Here is a 15662-nt window from a genome sequence, read left to right as displayed (position 1 = left end):
TATATAATAATTATAATACCTGTTTTCTTAATATACAAAATCTTTTTAATACCTGGAATAATATGTTTTTTACTATGGAGGAGAGACTTATAATTATTAAAATGATAATATTCCCCAAGATTTTATACTTAATACAATCAATAATACTTCCACCTACAAAAATAATTATCAAGAAACTGAATACACTAATGTTAAATTTCCTATGGGCACCTAATAGACCTAGAATTGCATTAAAGAAACATACTAATAGCTGGTCTCAAGGGGGTATTTCTTTTCCAGACTTTAATTTATATACTATCTCTTCTATTGTAAAAGTTATTACTTTATTAATAGATCAGTCATATGTCGCAAAATGGAAAGATTATTGGGAGCTAATTAGTATGCACTTTATGAAAATCTCCTTAACACATAAAAATATGATTGTAAATAACTCCATGTTATGGTTACTAAAGGAATTTTGTACTTCACCTATTACACCTAAACATATGGTTTGTTACCCATTAAATATTATTATTAGTTATCGTAACTTTATATTCATGCACCCTAAGTATAGGGAATGGAATTTTATTGTATTCCCTATAATGTATACTCAGGGTATGCTTTTGTCATCTACTTCTGAAGGAACTCATTTAGCTATAGATATTGATCTAAAGTACTGGTATCAGTTGATATCTGATAATAAAGTTAAAAATCTAGATTTTTTAAAACAAGAATTTGATCTAAGAGAAACTTGCTGGTTAGAGGTTCAGACCTTTAGACAACATCTCATTAATAAAATAGATCTAATGTCTATAACAGTTAAAGAATCTATTCCAACACTGATTGATTACTTGATATTAAATTTACAACAAAGTTTCTGATAAAGGTAAACTTTCATACATACATAAAATTATCAGACAAGAAACTTTTTACAGTGTAGATTCATACTGGAATTATTTCACTTCTATTAATGGGGACCCACCAAATCAACAAGATAAACAATATATATTGGAATCTGCTTATAGAACTACGCCTTCCATTGTCTGGAGACTTTATACATGGAAATTTTACATAGATCTTCTTATACACCTTTGATGATGAATAAAATAAATAATAAAGATAATTTATGTAAGAGATGTAATGTAGAAATTAATGCTGACTGGGCTCATATGTTTTATGACTGTATAAAATTGAAAGAATACTGGAAGTCAATTAATGAATTTTTGCAGGCTCTTTTTACAGATAATTTCATTATTTCTAAATCTCTTATATTATTCAACACACCTGTACCTCAAAGTGTTAAAAAGGTTAAGCTTCCCTTGTTATGGTCTATTCTAGCAGTGGCTAGGAAAATAACTAGAAATTGGATTTCAGATACACCTCCTTCGTTCAATGAATTTAAAAATGTTATGAATATAGTGTGCCATATGGAAATAAACACAATTAGGACAAGAACAAATAGAAAAACATCTTATTATATTGTATGGGATAATTTACAAAATTTGTTAAAAAAATTTTAATTTCAATAGCATGGTATTTTAGTTTAATTAATTGATCTGATTTGTAGTGGATGTCTTTGTAAATACTTTAGTTGTTTTGTTGAATGTTATAATAATACCTATTTTTAATTACTTGTATAAAATTGTTATGATATTTCTCTTATATGTTAAAACAATAAACCTGTTTTGAAAAAAAAAGAAAAATTATATGGAAAATTGTAAATGTAACATGTCACCAAAGAACTATGAAATCATAACCCAGCTGCAGCACACTGCAAACACCTGTAGAAAAATGTACGCAAAAATCACGAAAAGTACAGAAACACATCTTTGTTTTACTGACACAAAGAGGTAAATCCATTATAAAACTAAGGACATGACAACTGTTGACACAAATCAATTTAATAGTCAAGCTCTCTGGTACCAAACAATATACTTGCTGATTTCTTGAACATGACCACAGAAATACAAACTAACACCCTAACAATCATGTGAAACACAATGGTAGTATGTAATGTGTCCCTAATGTATGGCAGCAGTTCCAAAATGGAGGGATCACATTAGCCAGTGGAGGAAGCCACAATGTTACTTACCAGAAACAAAACTTGGGGCCTGCTTCAGTCAGACATGAAACAGTAAGAAGTTATGTACTCACCATAACATTCCATGTTTGTTGTCCATAATCTCACCTTCATTCTTACTTGCTGGTTGGATTTGGAACAGAGCATTGGTTCTGACTCAGCCTATTACTAAAGCTCAAGAGCTTCCACTGGAGTGAGGCTATATCCTGTCCTATCATGCTTAGGGAAGATAACCCATATCTTGTTTGCAAAATAGTAACACATTTGAAATCATATACAAAAAACTCAATGGTAACAGTCATTTGGCTATGTCTCAAGAGGCAAGAAGGGAAGCAGAGAACACAATTTACAACCAATAAAAATTTCCTCTCGATCCTCCAGGAGCAAAGGTTGGGGGAAATAGGGTGGGAAGCAAGAACGAAGATGACATGGAACGTTATGGTGAGTACATAACTTCTTAATGTTATGTTGTCCTATCTCACCTTCATTCTTGCTGGTTGGGACAGCGTCCCTAGCACCTTCTTTCTTGGGTGGCTTAAGGGAATAAACTCTTCAGAACAGTGGAACCAAAGGAAGCCCTGTTTCGGGAGGCCACATCTACTTTCTAATGAGTGATAAAGGTATGAGGTTTGACCCATGTGGCTGCAGCACAGATTGAGTCCATAGGTAATCTGGCCTGAAAGGCAGTCGAAGTGGACATAGCTGTTGTTGAGTGTCCTCTAATCTTTCCTGGCAGTTGTTTATGTTGAGAATTATATGCTTGAGTGATAGTGTCACAGTAAGCCATTTTGATAAGGTAACTTTTGATATTGGTGCACCTTACCTGTTATCTGAGAAGGAAATGAATAACTGGTCAGATTTTCTAAATTCCTTTGTTCTATGCAAGTAGATGCATAACTGCCTGTGGACATCCAATTGGTGTAGCGAATATTCTGCCTTGTTGCCACAGTTTGGAAAGAAAACAGGCAGGTCAATGGATTGATTCAAGTTAATCTCAGAACATACTTTGGTAAGGAATGAAGGATTTGTTCTAAAAGAGACTGTCCTTGCGAAAAACTAAATATGGAGGGTGTATGGACATAGCTTGAAGTTCTGAAACCCTCCTGGCTGAAGTAATGGCTACCCGAAAGGCTGTTTTCCAGGTTAGAAATTTTAGTTGGCAAGAGGAAGCTGGTTCATATGGTGAGAGAATCAGAGTAGACAGTACCAAATTGAGGTCCCAAGGAGGTGGTGTTTCCCTTACTGGAGACCTTAGTAAAAATGTACCTCTCAGGAAAGCTATGCACAATCTGAGAGACATTATTTTTGATCCCATGTCTCCTATGTGGTAGTTAGATATGGCTGCTAATTGCACTCGTATGGTAGCGGCTGCTGTGCCATCGTTAAAAATTTCTGCTAAGAAATCTAAAATTGTACTTATGAGGGCTGTGAAGGTGACTATGTGATTCTTAGAAGCAGAACAAGAAAACCTTTTCCATTTGCTAGCATAAAGCTTTCTAGTTGTTGTCTTATGAGATGAAAATAGAATGTGTCTCACTGCAAGGGGTATGTCTGGAAGCCTGGCTAAGACCTGGAGTGGAGCAGCCAAGCTGTCAGTTTTAGGGTTTGGATAGAGGGGCGGAGTGCTCCTGACTGATGAGTCAGAAGATCTGGTACTGGGTTCAGAATCCACTGCTCTTCTCGGAGATGGGGCCATAGGAAAGGAAACCAGATTTGAAGAGGCCAGTATGGAGCGATGAGTATTAACATGCAACTCAACGATCTGGCTTTCTGTAAAACTTAGGGGATTAGAGGAAACGAGGGAAAGGCATAAAGGAGTCCCGGAGGCCAATCAGGAAGGAGTGCATCCCTTGGTGTCTAGAGCAAGGTAGCTGCTACATTTGGTGTTCATGGAAGTGGAAAACAGGTCGCAGCAAGGCTGGCCCCACTTGCAAAAAATCTGGTTCGCAATTTCCTGTTTTAGGGACCACTCGTGAGGCATTAGAATTGCTCTGCTCAATTTGTCTGCTATCATGCTGGATTTCCCCGGAATATGAGCTGCAATCAGAAAACATTGAGAAGAGACTGCCCACTGCTATACTCTTTGAGCCTCTCGACACAGGGGGTAGGATCTGATTCTGCCTTGTTTGTTGATACATACTGTCTGTCTGTATTGCAATCGTACCTGGTGGAAGAGAGTTCTGGAATGCCTCCAACACCAGAAGTACTGGTCTCATCTCTAGGACATTGATGTGCAAATGATACTCGTGTTCCTGCCACGTTCCTTGGACGGTCTTCCTCAGATAATGCCCCCTCCACCCTATCCGGGAGATGTCCGTGGTCACTGTGGCTACTGGTTGAGGGTGAGTGAATGGCCTGCCTAGAGTTACCTGCGTGGATTGAAGCCACCAGTGTAGGTCTTTCTTGCAGGAGTTTGTAATGAAGTCTTGTGGGACATGGGTAACTCCTGCATGGACCATTGACGTGCCAGGGGTACTAATGTTATAGCAGCTGCCATGGTGCCCAAGACCTTTAGAACAAACTTTGCCTGTACTTTCTTTTTCGAGAGCAAGATGGACACTTGATGGCACAGTGTTTATACCCTGTCGTGAGGCAGTTTTGCTACCATGTCTTTTGTGTTTAAGTCTGCTCCTATGAACGTAATATGCTGTGATAGGAACAAGGCAGATTTTTCAAAATTTATGGTAATGCCCAGTTCCGAGCAAAGATGAACGGTGGTGTCTCTTGGCTTGGTTAGTAGATGCTCGGTGGTGGCAGTCAGGAGCCAGTCATCTAAATATGGAAACACCCAGAATCCTAGATGCCTCGGGTGAGCCATGACTAGTGCCATGCATTTGGTAAACACTCTGGGGGCTGTAGTAAGACCAAAGGGCAGAGCCAGGAATTGGTAATGACTGGCTCTCAACCAGAAGCATTGATGTCTCCTGGATTACCTGTCCATTTTTATATGGTAGTACGCATCCTGAAGATCGATTGAGTACATCCAATTGTCTTGTTCCAGAAAAGGGAGTATAGACTGCAGTGTCACCATCTGGAACTTTGCTTTTTTTACAAACTTGTTCTGCCTGCTGAGATCCAAGATGGGTCTCCAGTCCCCTTTTTTTTTTGGAACTTAAAAGAACCTTGAGTAAGTTCCGGATCTGGTTTGGTCTGCGGGAATTTCTTGGATGACTCTTTTTTTTTTTTTTTAAGCAGCCTTTGTATCTCTAGGGTTGCTTGATCCCGCTGATAGGGTGGAATGTTTGGGACTGATCTTGTTTTTGGGGGTGGGGTGGAGAAGGGTATGTTGTATCCCATGGATATTATTGAGTGATGTTTAGCCAGGCTTTTGGATACAGTGATAGTCTACCTCCAACTGCCTCCAGAGGTGGACAGATGGGCCTCTTTTCAGGAGCGCTGGAAGGGTCTGCCAGAGAACGTATCTCTGTTGCCCTGATTTTGTGGACCCCCTCAGCTGCGAGGTTGGTGTCTTCCATTGTTATTTCTCCCTCTGCTTCTGGGGATAGATTCACCACGTGCATCTGGCGAAGCTCTTTCGGCTTTATGGAACCACATTTTTCCGCCCTTCTGGCCTTTGGAATAAGGCCTGGTAGGGAGGGGAAAATGTACTCCCACGGCAGACAGAGTTTTACCTTCTTGTTCACACCTGGTCAGTGTCTCTAACTTCTGGCCCAAACAAGAACGAGCCGTCAAAAGCAGCATTAGTGAAGGAAGATGAAGGGCTCAGAAAACTCACAAAGGCACATCCAGGAATGCCTCCACAGAGCGATTTCCTGTACCACATGCCCTACTCGCCCCATCAGCTGCATAAGAAATGAGCCACATAGAGGAGTTGACTACTGAATTTAAGATAGCAAGCTGGGTGGTCACCTTGTCTGGAACCCCTCCAGTTGTGGAACCTTGGAGAGTAGCACCTAGCTCCTTTAGGAGATCCCTCTGAAGTCTGGTAAAATGGGTCAAATAGTTAAGTGATCTGATTGTAAAAGCTGCTGACGAGAACGTACACTTCCCATACCTGTCCATCATTCGAGATTCCTTATTTGGCGGATGGACAGATGAAGAAGTCTCAGCTAACTCCTTTTTGGTGGCCGTCACCACCACCATAACATCTACTGGGACACCTTTGGTTACGAAGTCTTTGTCCGACGGTGCAATTATATATTTGTTGGGCTTCCTCGGAACAGGTTCCACGGATTCTAGAGGGCCCCATGCCTTTAGACTAATAATGTTCAGAAGCTGGTCAAAGGGCGGAGACACCCAAGAGGTGGAGGGTCGAGAATGAAATGCCTCCAGGTACACGAACTCATCTTCAGAAGGGGTAAGGGTCTTCCAGCCACCTCTCTGCTTCAGGATCTCTAGGATGTCTGAGAAGGAGACATCCTCAGAGGGTGACCGTGTGGACCCTTCTAAATCATCTAAGTCCATATCTGAAGTGACAGACTCCTCAGGGGAGTCTAGAGGTTTCCTCTAACCTGTTCTCTTCCAAGGGACCTCCCAAGAGGGGTCCTCCGGGGAGGTTTCGGAAGAGAGTGACTCACCCAATGGGGCATCCTGGGCCATAGGTTCTCTGCACCTGGGGGGAGGGATAGTAGATAGGCAGATACTGGCACTTTTGGGGGAAGAGTGCTTGGATCTGAGAGTGGAGCCGTTAGGGGTGACAGCACACTCATCACCTTGAAGGTACCATGACCCAGGTCCGAGGGAGCCTCCGGCTCCAAAGAGCCAGGAAACTCCTCCTATAGCAAGGAGGTGGGCTCAGAGGCTGATGTAGGCACCAAACTCACCTGCACCGATGCTCCAAGAGGCAGATTCAGATCCAACAATGGTCCGATCCAACTCTTCTCCACGGACTCGACAGGGGAACATCAGCTCCCAGACCCATCAACAGAAGATGGTACCAAAGAGGTTGGAGCAGAAGTTGTGACTGAAAACCCTGGGGTGAGCCGCAGACCAGACGGTTGCACGAAGAACACATCCAAGCACTCTGGCTCCCAAACTACTCAGGTCAGAGGAGGAATAGATGAAGGGACAGTAGAAGATATTGGTTCCAATTACTTTTGGGCTGGATTTGAAAGGATCTTCACCACAGCCAGAGTCCGAAGCAACCTCTTGACCACCCGCTCCACGTTGTCATCTGGAGGACCGAGAGGACGGGGCTGAGGACTTTACACTACCAGCCACTGACTGTAAAATAGGTGACTGAGGAACTGAGGAGACTGGCTCCGTACATGGCTCTAGTCGGTTCAGACGAAACTGGTGGAACCGAAAGAGTAGTATTTTTGGGCTCGAAAGCATTCGGGTCTGAAGTCGTATCCTTGGATAGCTTTTTAGCCAGCTCAGAAGCAGGAGCAGAAGAAGAAGCTCTTTTTGTTGACTTGTCAGACTTTGGGGATTGAGATGATTTGGAAGATGTCTGGTTCCTTTTTAGTGCCTCAGCAAAAGGAAGCAATCCCTTGATCATAAATGTATTTCTACTTTCCTGCAGTACCCTAAGAAATGAATCCATGACAAATAGAACATGAGTCTTGAAGGTGTACCACATCCAGACAGTGACCTAGTCAACTAGTCTGCCCGTCGGTTAGAGACATTTTCTGAGAACAGGAATCACACCTTTTGAAGCCTGACTGCTTCACTGCTTTTCCTTCCTTAGACATAGTGAAAAACAACCACAAACACTGCCCAGGAAGCCAGGTTAATGATAGTGATAACAAGGCTAGCAAAAAACTATCAAACTATTAAACACACCACACTATAAAAAGGCAACTATATATCTGCTACTCTACTTTTTTTTTTTTTTTAAATAGTCACACAGGGAAGAGAAATGGGCTAGAGGAGAGGTCTCTAACTAAATGGGCTAGAGGAGAGGTCTCTAACTAAAATGACGATCTCCTCTACCCTGAGGTGACGTCTCTAACTAAACGACAAAACCTCTTACTAAGGGATGGAATTGGAAGAAAAAGATGCCCTCTAATTTAAACAGGCTACAGAAGGAAGAAGAAAGATGAACCCTCTAACTTAAACAGGTTTGTTAAGGGTAACACAAAGTTTTAAAGGCTGGGATATGGAGTTCTAGGCCTAACAAAAATGCTGGCCAACCACAACAAAACACAACAAGCAAAAAACTTGGGAATTCACCACAAGCTTAGACCTAAAAACACTGTCAACTAACAAAGACAACAATATTTATGCCAATTATTTAGGAAAAAAACAGAATAATATTCAAAAAGTATTTCACTTAGCCTGAGCCTAGTGAGAAGTACCCGATCTAGTTCAGTGGCAAACGAGATCTGGGTTATCTTCCCTAAGCATGATGGGATAGGGTATAGCCTCGAGCAAGTGGAAGCTCTCGAGATTTAGTAGTAGGCCGAGTTGGAACCAATGCTCTGTTCCGAACCCAACCAGCAAGAAAAAATGACGACGAGATAGGACAACATAACATTATAGGTTTGTTAAGGGAACAGCCTTCCTTCAGAATCTTATGGTTTTCTTTGGAGCAATAACAGCAGAATGGGTGAAGGACTGATACATGCTGCTTGCATTGAGCTTGTCAGATAATTCAACACTATTCAACATAAGGGGAAAAAATTGAAAAAATAAACACATGAAATGTCAATTCCTATGTAATTTGATGGGTAAAATACTAGACAACTAAAACAACACAAGTGAAAATTAACCCAACAAGGTATTGTCCCTCTCTATCTAATAACTATGACGATCTTATACCCTGAATCCATATCAGCATGGCTTTGTAAAAGGAAGATTATCTGCTCAAGCTGGTTGAGTTTTTCTTTGAAAGGGCCACTGATAAAAGGTACATAATACAATACTGCTATCCTGGACCATGCAAAGGCCTAAGACACAATCCCTCATGCTGGGATTGGGGTCACGCTCTGCCAATGTAACAGTATCCCAAAATGATACAGGAAGAATCAGAGGCAAAGTGTTCCTCTCTGATAAGTTATGTTTGAACAGATGAACCAGACAGGGGTGTCCTCTTTCCTGTTTATATATTTTATATTTAGAGTCATTGGCAAAAAAAAAAATAATAAGCTAAGAAATTCAAGGATATAATCCGTATGGTGATCAAGAAAAGCTGACTTTATTTGCACATGACATTATTTTGTACTTGATAAAGCCAGAAGATGACATTTTGGTGTTATGGAACATTCTGAAAAGTTGCAAGTCTTTTTGGAATATAAAATTAATGAAGATAAAACAAAGGCTATAGCTGTAAATTATGTACGCCCTTACAGACTGGATCAGCAATATCCATATTTGTGGAAACACGATAAGATGAAGTATTTAGGAATATGGATTAAAAAGGCTTCTGCTACAGCAGGTAAGGATATGTGGGTAGGGACTAAACAAAAGATAATACAAAAAGTGAGAAACTGGAATTTCTTGGTTTACGGATATGGATTGTAAGATATAAGCAGTGAAAATGTTTTTAGTCCCTTTAGTTTGATATACAAGTCAGGCATATTTTTAAAAACCAGAGGAGGAGCTGTGGGCAATAATTAATAAGGAATTGAAGACATTTATCTGAGAGGAGAACAGGGCAAGATTTCAGTGGGATATGTTGATTCTCTCAAAGGAACAACGTGGTTTGGGATTACCTGATTTGAAGAGGTATTTTAGAGCTACACAGTTATGGCTCATATACATACAAGGTTATAAATCAAAGTGGGTGATGAAATGGGATGGGGTGGGGTGGAATTCATAAAAATGAGAACGCAGAATTTTGGATGTATATACTTAAGAAGAATAATAACCATACAGAATTAGGTTAGAAAGATTGCAGAAAATATTCAAAGAACTAATGAAACACAGGAAAAGAGAAAGGTGATTCACCAATAGGGATGACCGCAAGCTGAGATACAGAAAAGTGGCAAGGGGGTTGAATTTACTGGAGAAAACTGGCACTGGAACCAAGGTACTGGGAGCAAATAACTACAGAGGGAAGATAACAGAGGGGGATAAGGCTAAGAAGAAGTTTGGACTGCAGGTTAGAGACTGCCTTTCGTACCAGGGATTGATATCAAAGAATAAGCAAACAGAAATGTTGAAGGGAGCCCTAAGTGAAAGACATGCAGTGGTAGAGTTTTAGTTAAAAATGAATACTTACTAGGCATATAAAATACTGCATGACACTTAGAAGAATCAATCAAAGGAGGTTAGAAAAGACTGAGAAGAGAGTCTGTAAAAACAATTTACGAGGGAGCAATGGAAGAATATTATTGCTTCCAAGTATGGAACAGAGTCCAGAAGGTTTATGATGTTTGCTTGGAAGTGTTTGCATAGGTATTGTTATACCCTATGCAGACTTAAAAGAAATTTTCCTTATGCAGAAAGCAAATGTTGTTGGTGTAATGGGGAAGATGGACATGCTCCACCTAAAGAAAACCGTATCTCCTCAAGCCACACGCTCTAGGGATCTAAACCTCACCACAACAATAAATAAGATGTGCTGGAGGGATAGATTCCTGTTCCAGACTTCCCATGCTCTGGAACAGGATTCCAATCTACATTAGGCAGAGCTCCTCACTAACCCTCTTCAACAGAAACCTTGATGAGTGGATGGGAAACAAAAAGTATACCCCGGGGATCACTTCAGTGGCTCTGCTGGAAAGAGGCACAAGGAACTAATCTAAGGGGGCAGCGAAAGCCAACACTTTCCAGCTAGGTGTATAAATGCCTTTGGGCAGACAGCCTAGTACCTACCTATGAACCTATAAGAGAAAGAGGCAAATGGAATCATTTTTTTTTTTTGTGTGTGCAACGGAGTTAACAGATTTTAAAAATTCCCTACAGAATACTCTGTCAGAAGTATTGGGGTGCAACTGATTCTTTTGAGATGGGACACGTGATCTGAATTACCTACACATATAGTAAGGCTTTATTAAATTTAATTCTACTGGCTCCCCAAAAATCAATTACTAAAAAATGAAAATAAAAATCTAAACCATCTAAATCCGAAATGGTGCATATTGTAAAAGAAGTAAAAGAACTGATGTGAGATCTTTAGAAAAGGGAAAGAGCAAGTTACATAGAAATAAATGGAATTTGTGGGAACAATACACACAAAATAATGTTCAGGAGGAGGAGTGAGGTGTAGGGGAAGACATTACTTGAGCAATTTTTATAATGTTGGACTGAATGACATTGTCATAAAAACATATATGTAATGTATAATGTATGAAAATGAAAAAAAATTTAATTTGGTTTAACTTTTTCTATAGTAATGTATGTATGGCTATGTCTTAAGTGATAGCTTAATAAAGGTATTGAAAAAGCATTATCCCATAAACAGTAGACAGAAAGCATCACAGTGGTGCTCCACAGGCCTCTACCTTGAGCCACTCTTCTCTGGTATATGTTTCTCTGGCATCGAGTGGATATAACAGGGCTACTGCCAACCAAGTTTGCTGAAGACGGAAAACAGGGGGTGGTTATCAAATCCCACTGTGATACTCAAATTCTCCAGCAAAGGTTAGACCAAAAGTGCTTAATGTGATGCCAATAAATGCAGTATGGTTTCCTTTGACAGATCTAGCATTACTTCCACTTACCCTACAGATATCATTCCATTTAAATATTACCCTTTTATCCAGGATTTGGGTACTTTTGTTAACAGTCTCCTTTTACTGTCATGTTTCTTTGGTGGTAAGAAAACCCTCCTACCTTCCAAAACTTATGCTTCATGGTATTTCTTCAAGGTCAGAAAAAGTTAGCCATACTTTATTCCTCCCTTATTACGTCAATCAGTGAATGCAATGCTCAGTTTGGCATGTACCTTGCTAAACATCTAAAGAAACACAAGATACTTCAATGTTTCTTCAAAGGATCGCAGGTCTCAGCACCCTTAGATATTCTGAATCCCTGTCCCTCTACTCTGTCATACAGACTTGAGGGGTCATCTCTGCTTAGCCTTCCATGCAATGAATAACCCAGCTCTCGAACTTCTTCACCTAAACAGACCCACTAGTAAAGCAAACACCTTCTCTAGAGACCTAAACCTATGCCATCAGATCAGAGCCATAACTGTCTTATGCTTGATATAACAAAACAAAACAAAGGACCTTTGTTTTGTTTTAACATAGGCTTCCTACAACCGCATCCATACCTCCATCAATCTGCCCTTGCTACAACTCTGAACCACATCAACACCAGCAAATGGTTGCCCAACCTAACATATTCCACATTTATGGACTAGGCTGTCCTTATATATCATTCAGATTACTTCCCTAACAATCTTTTTAAACTTGTTAGGATAACTGATAGGAGCATTGTTAGTCTCCTACCAGTAGTGTGATGCAGCTGAGCTTCTCAGTGGCCTCCTTGGACATAAGCTTAGAAAGAACTTATGAAACCTTAACATAACTTTGGAAACAAAACCCTGTAGACAAGTTACAGATACCTTCACAAATTATCAATCCAGTTTCAGTTTTTGAATAAATAGGTTCCTTGAAAGACTGAAAGATGAAACAAAATACAGTAAAAGGCATTTTTAGATTCAGAACTCTCATTTTTGGCTTTTCTACCTTTCATACAGGCTCTGCACAGAAAACACCTGAATGAGTACTCTGGCACAACTTATACAAGTCTACTATTTGAAAAGTCATCAGTAAAAGGACTCTGAAAAGCAAAAAGAAATGTAACTAGATATTTCCTTTTTGAGGATAACTTACCTGAAGGTAATGTCTTGAAAGTGAACCTCACCAATCAAAGAATAATAAGGAATCTTAATGCCTCCAGTTAGTGGTATTTGGGGTTCGAGCAGCATAAATTCAAAAACTCTTGCTCCAGCTGTGAGTCCCCTGACAACCTACAAAAAAGCAGCAAAAGTGTTCAACTTTTTTTGTAATGTTACAGAATCCATAAAAATTACAAATTTGCATTGTGTGAATAAAGTACAGTTGTGTAAGAACTTACCATAACAGTAGATGTCCTACTGATTGCTGTTGAAGAATTTGAAACTATTGGGTAATCTCATCAATAACCTGGATGTCCAGCTGGGGTACAAACACTAAAACATTCCATACAGCCATACATCCAACATATAGCCTAAGCCCACAAACACAAGGGTACATAAATGGATGTATGACTATAATTCCTTAGACAATCTCCAAGAAAGTAAGCTGGACAAAGTCTGAAAAACAAAATAAACTGGTTAGCTAAGAGGGGAAAGGCAGACAGACAGTGATCTCTCTTGGTCCATGATGACAAAAAAGGGGAAGGTAGGGATGGAAGGAATACTGCAACAGTAATCAGTAGGACATCTATTGTTATGGCAATTTTTTACACAACTGTACTGTGCCCTTCCTTAGATCACTGTTGTGGTATTGCAAACTGTTGGGTGATTCCCAAAGCTTAAGCAGGGTGAAGGGTGGAGGGAAGGGAAGTAGACCAATTATCTAGTAATGTAGAGAGGATTGACCTGGCAAAGGTAGTTCTGGATTTAGAAAAGGCACCCGCTGTATAACATTTGGTGAAATTATGCACAGGAGACCAAGTAGCTGCTTCTAAAGCTGTTTGGCAGTCAATCCCCTTGTAACAGCCCCTATATGAAGCCACTGCTCTAGCAGAACGGGCATTTGCTGGAAAAGATAACATTTGTCATGTAGAGTGTAGTAAAAGGAAATGAATTTTGAAATCCAGCTAACAATAGTTTGTTTTGAAACTGGGTTTCCTAACTTAGAATCCTGGAAAGAGACTAACAATTGGTCAGATTTGTGAATATCATTGGTCTTACTAAGGGTGAATCTGAGCTGTCTATGCACATCCAGGGAATGTAGAATTCTCCTTCTCTCATTTTGTTGATTAGGGAAGAAAGTGGGAGGGTTAATGCCCTGAGTGAGGGCCAGTTTGTTTACTAATTTAGGCATGAAGGAAGAATTGGTTCTTAAAGACTCACTGTCCTTATGAAAAACAAGAAAGGGAGGAATTGCCATAAGAGCCTGTAGTCTGGAGATTCATCTGGCAGAAGTGATAGCTACCAAAATAGCTTTCCAAGTACAACATTTTAGAGAAGCAAACACTGCTCGCTCAAAAGGAGGGTGTGTGAGTTCTTTTCCAGCACAAAATCAAAGTCCCTAGCAAGAGAGATAGGTTTCCTATGAGGTTTCTGATGGAGTATACCTTTTAAGTACTGTTTTACCTCTAGTCTGTCTTAGCAGTGGCAGGTCTAGAGGTAACCATGCAAATATGTCTGAAGTGTTTGATTTAATCGATGAATATGCAAGACCAGTCTGCAAGAGCTCACATAGATAAGAGAGAAAGCTCATAAAAGAAGATAAGAAAAGATGACTGGGATATTATCCCGGAGTGGATCCTGACATTTAAGCCAGCACCATATAGTAAATTTTTTCCATTTTGTTATGTCAGATTTTATGGTAGCAGGTTTTCTTGCCCCCTGGAGAACCTTAAGCACACCCTGAGAAAACTGATGCTGAAAAAGAATCAGACTCCTATTATTGATAATGTCAGGATGAAGGATGACAAGTTGGGATAAAACAGTGATCCCTTCTGTTGTCTGAGCAAGTCCATTGTAGAAGGAAGCTTCTGGAGATGGCCCTTGGTTAGGTAGAGGAGAAGTGGGAACTAGTGCTGCCTTGGCCAATAGGGAGTTACCAGTGAGGACAGTAAGTTCTGGGGCAAAAGATTGGACGTTGTTTGCTGTCGATGGAGGTAAAAAGAGCTATCTGAGGCACTCCCTATTTGTGAATTATGTCCAGAAAGATCTACCTGTTCATCATCCATTTGTGAGGATCTTCCCTTGATCTGCTTAGAAAGTCTGTGAGAAGGACACTTTCCTGTGAGGGAATGTAAACAACTTGGAGAGAGATGTTTGCTTTTGTGGCCTGATCCCATGCCAAGAGAGCCAGTCTGCACAGTTCATAAGATCTGCTGGCCTCTGCTTGTTTACTACCACATGACTGTTGTGTTGTCTGTGAACAGTCAAAGGAGCTGGATTCCAAGAAAGGGAGAAATTCTGCTGGGCCTGAATTAATGCCTTCATCTCCTTTAAACTAATGTGGGGACTTGTTTTGTTTTTATATAAAGGTCCTTAGCATTACAGTGGGAATGGATGGCAGAACCAGCATGTTTACAGACATTACACACACACTGGGGTGCCATAGGAATGGACCATCTGATAAGGAAAAAAAAAACTCAGAAAGATGTAGCTCTGTCTGAAAAAAATATGTTGAAAATTAACGAGAAGACATTTAAGGAGGAAGCTGCTTCTTGAAGTCAGGTTGTCTGGGTCACAGTCAGCGATTTATCCCTTAGTGCCACAAAGCTAGGTTTACTTTGGCCAACATTTTGTATTTATGTACAATTCCCAAGTAAGGATAATATAGTACTTAGTACACAAAGTATCCATTGGTTAGGATGAGGCTGTCACTTTACATAAAACAACACTAGGTCAATAATGGTTTACAACAGTGTATCATTTTAATTTTGTTTTGCTTTTATCACTTTGTCTGACTGGCATTAGTCAAAAACCTCTTTTCATGGAGGCCTTGTTAGAAAAGCTCCAAAATATTACAAACATTTTTAAATAGACAGTAATTCACATGAACAGACATCTAGTAATATATGT

At 40.0% G+C, this 15662-nt stretch overlaps 1 protein-coding gene across 1 annotated transcript in view; it reads right to left on the bottom strand.

Moving 5' to 3' along the window:
* ABCB8 (ATP binding cassette subfamily B member 8) overlaps positions 1-15662 on the bottom strand; it is a 1506569-nt gene that overhangs the window by 620312 nt on the left and 870595 nt on the right. Inside the window, exon 11 of the mRNA XM_044067605.1 lies at positions 12748-12884. Coding sequence (XP_043923540.1) covers positions 12748-12884 — 137 coding nt within the window. The remainder of the gene's footprint in view (positions 1-12747; positions 12885-15662) is intronic.

The sequence above is a fragment of the Protopterus annectens genome, chromosome 3.part1 (genome assembly GCF_019279795.1).
Source record: "Protopterus annectens isolate FY-2018-M chromosome 3.part1, PAN1.0, whole genome shotgun sequence".
NCBI classification, from domain to species: domain Eukaryota; kingdom Metazoa; phylum Chordata; order Ceratodontiformes; family Protopteridae; genus Protopterus; species Protopterus annectens.
The sequence above is the reverse complement of the archived record's forward strand: the minus strand, read 5'-3'. Positions and strand labels throughout refer to the sequence as shown.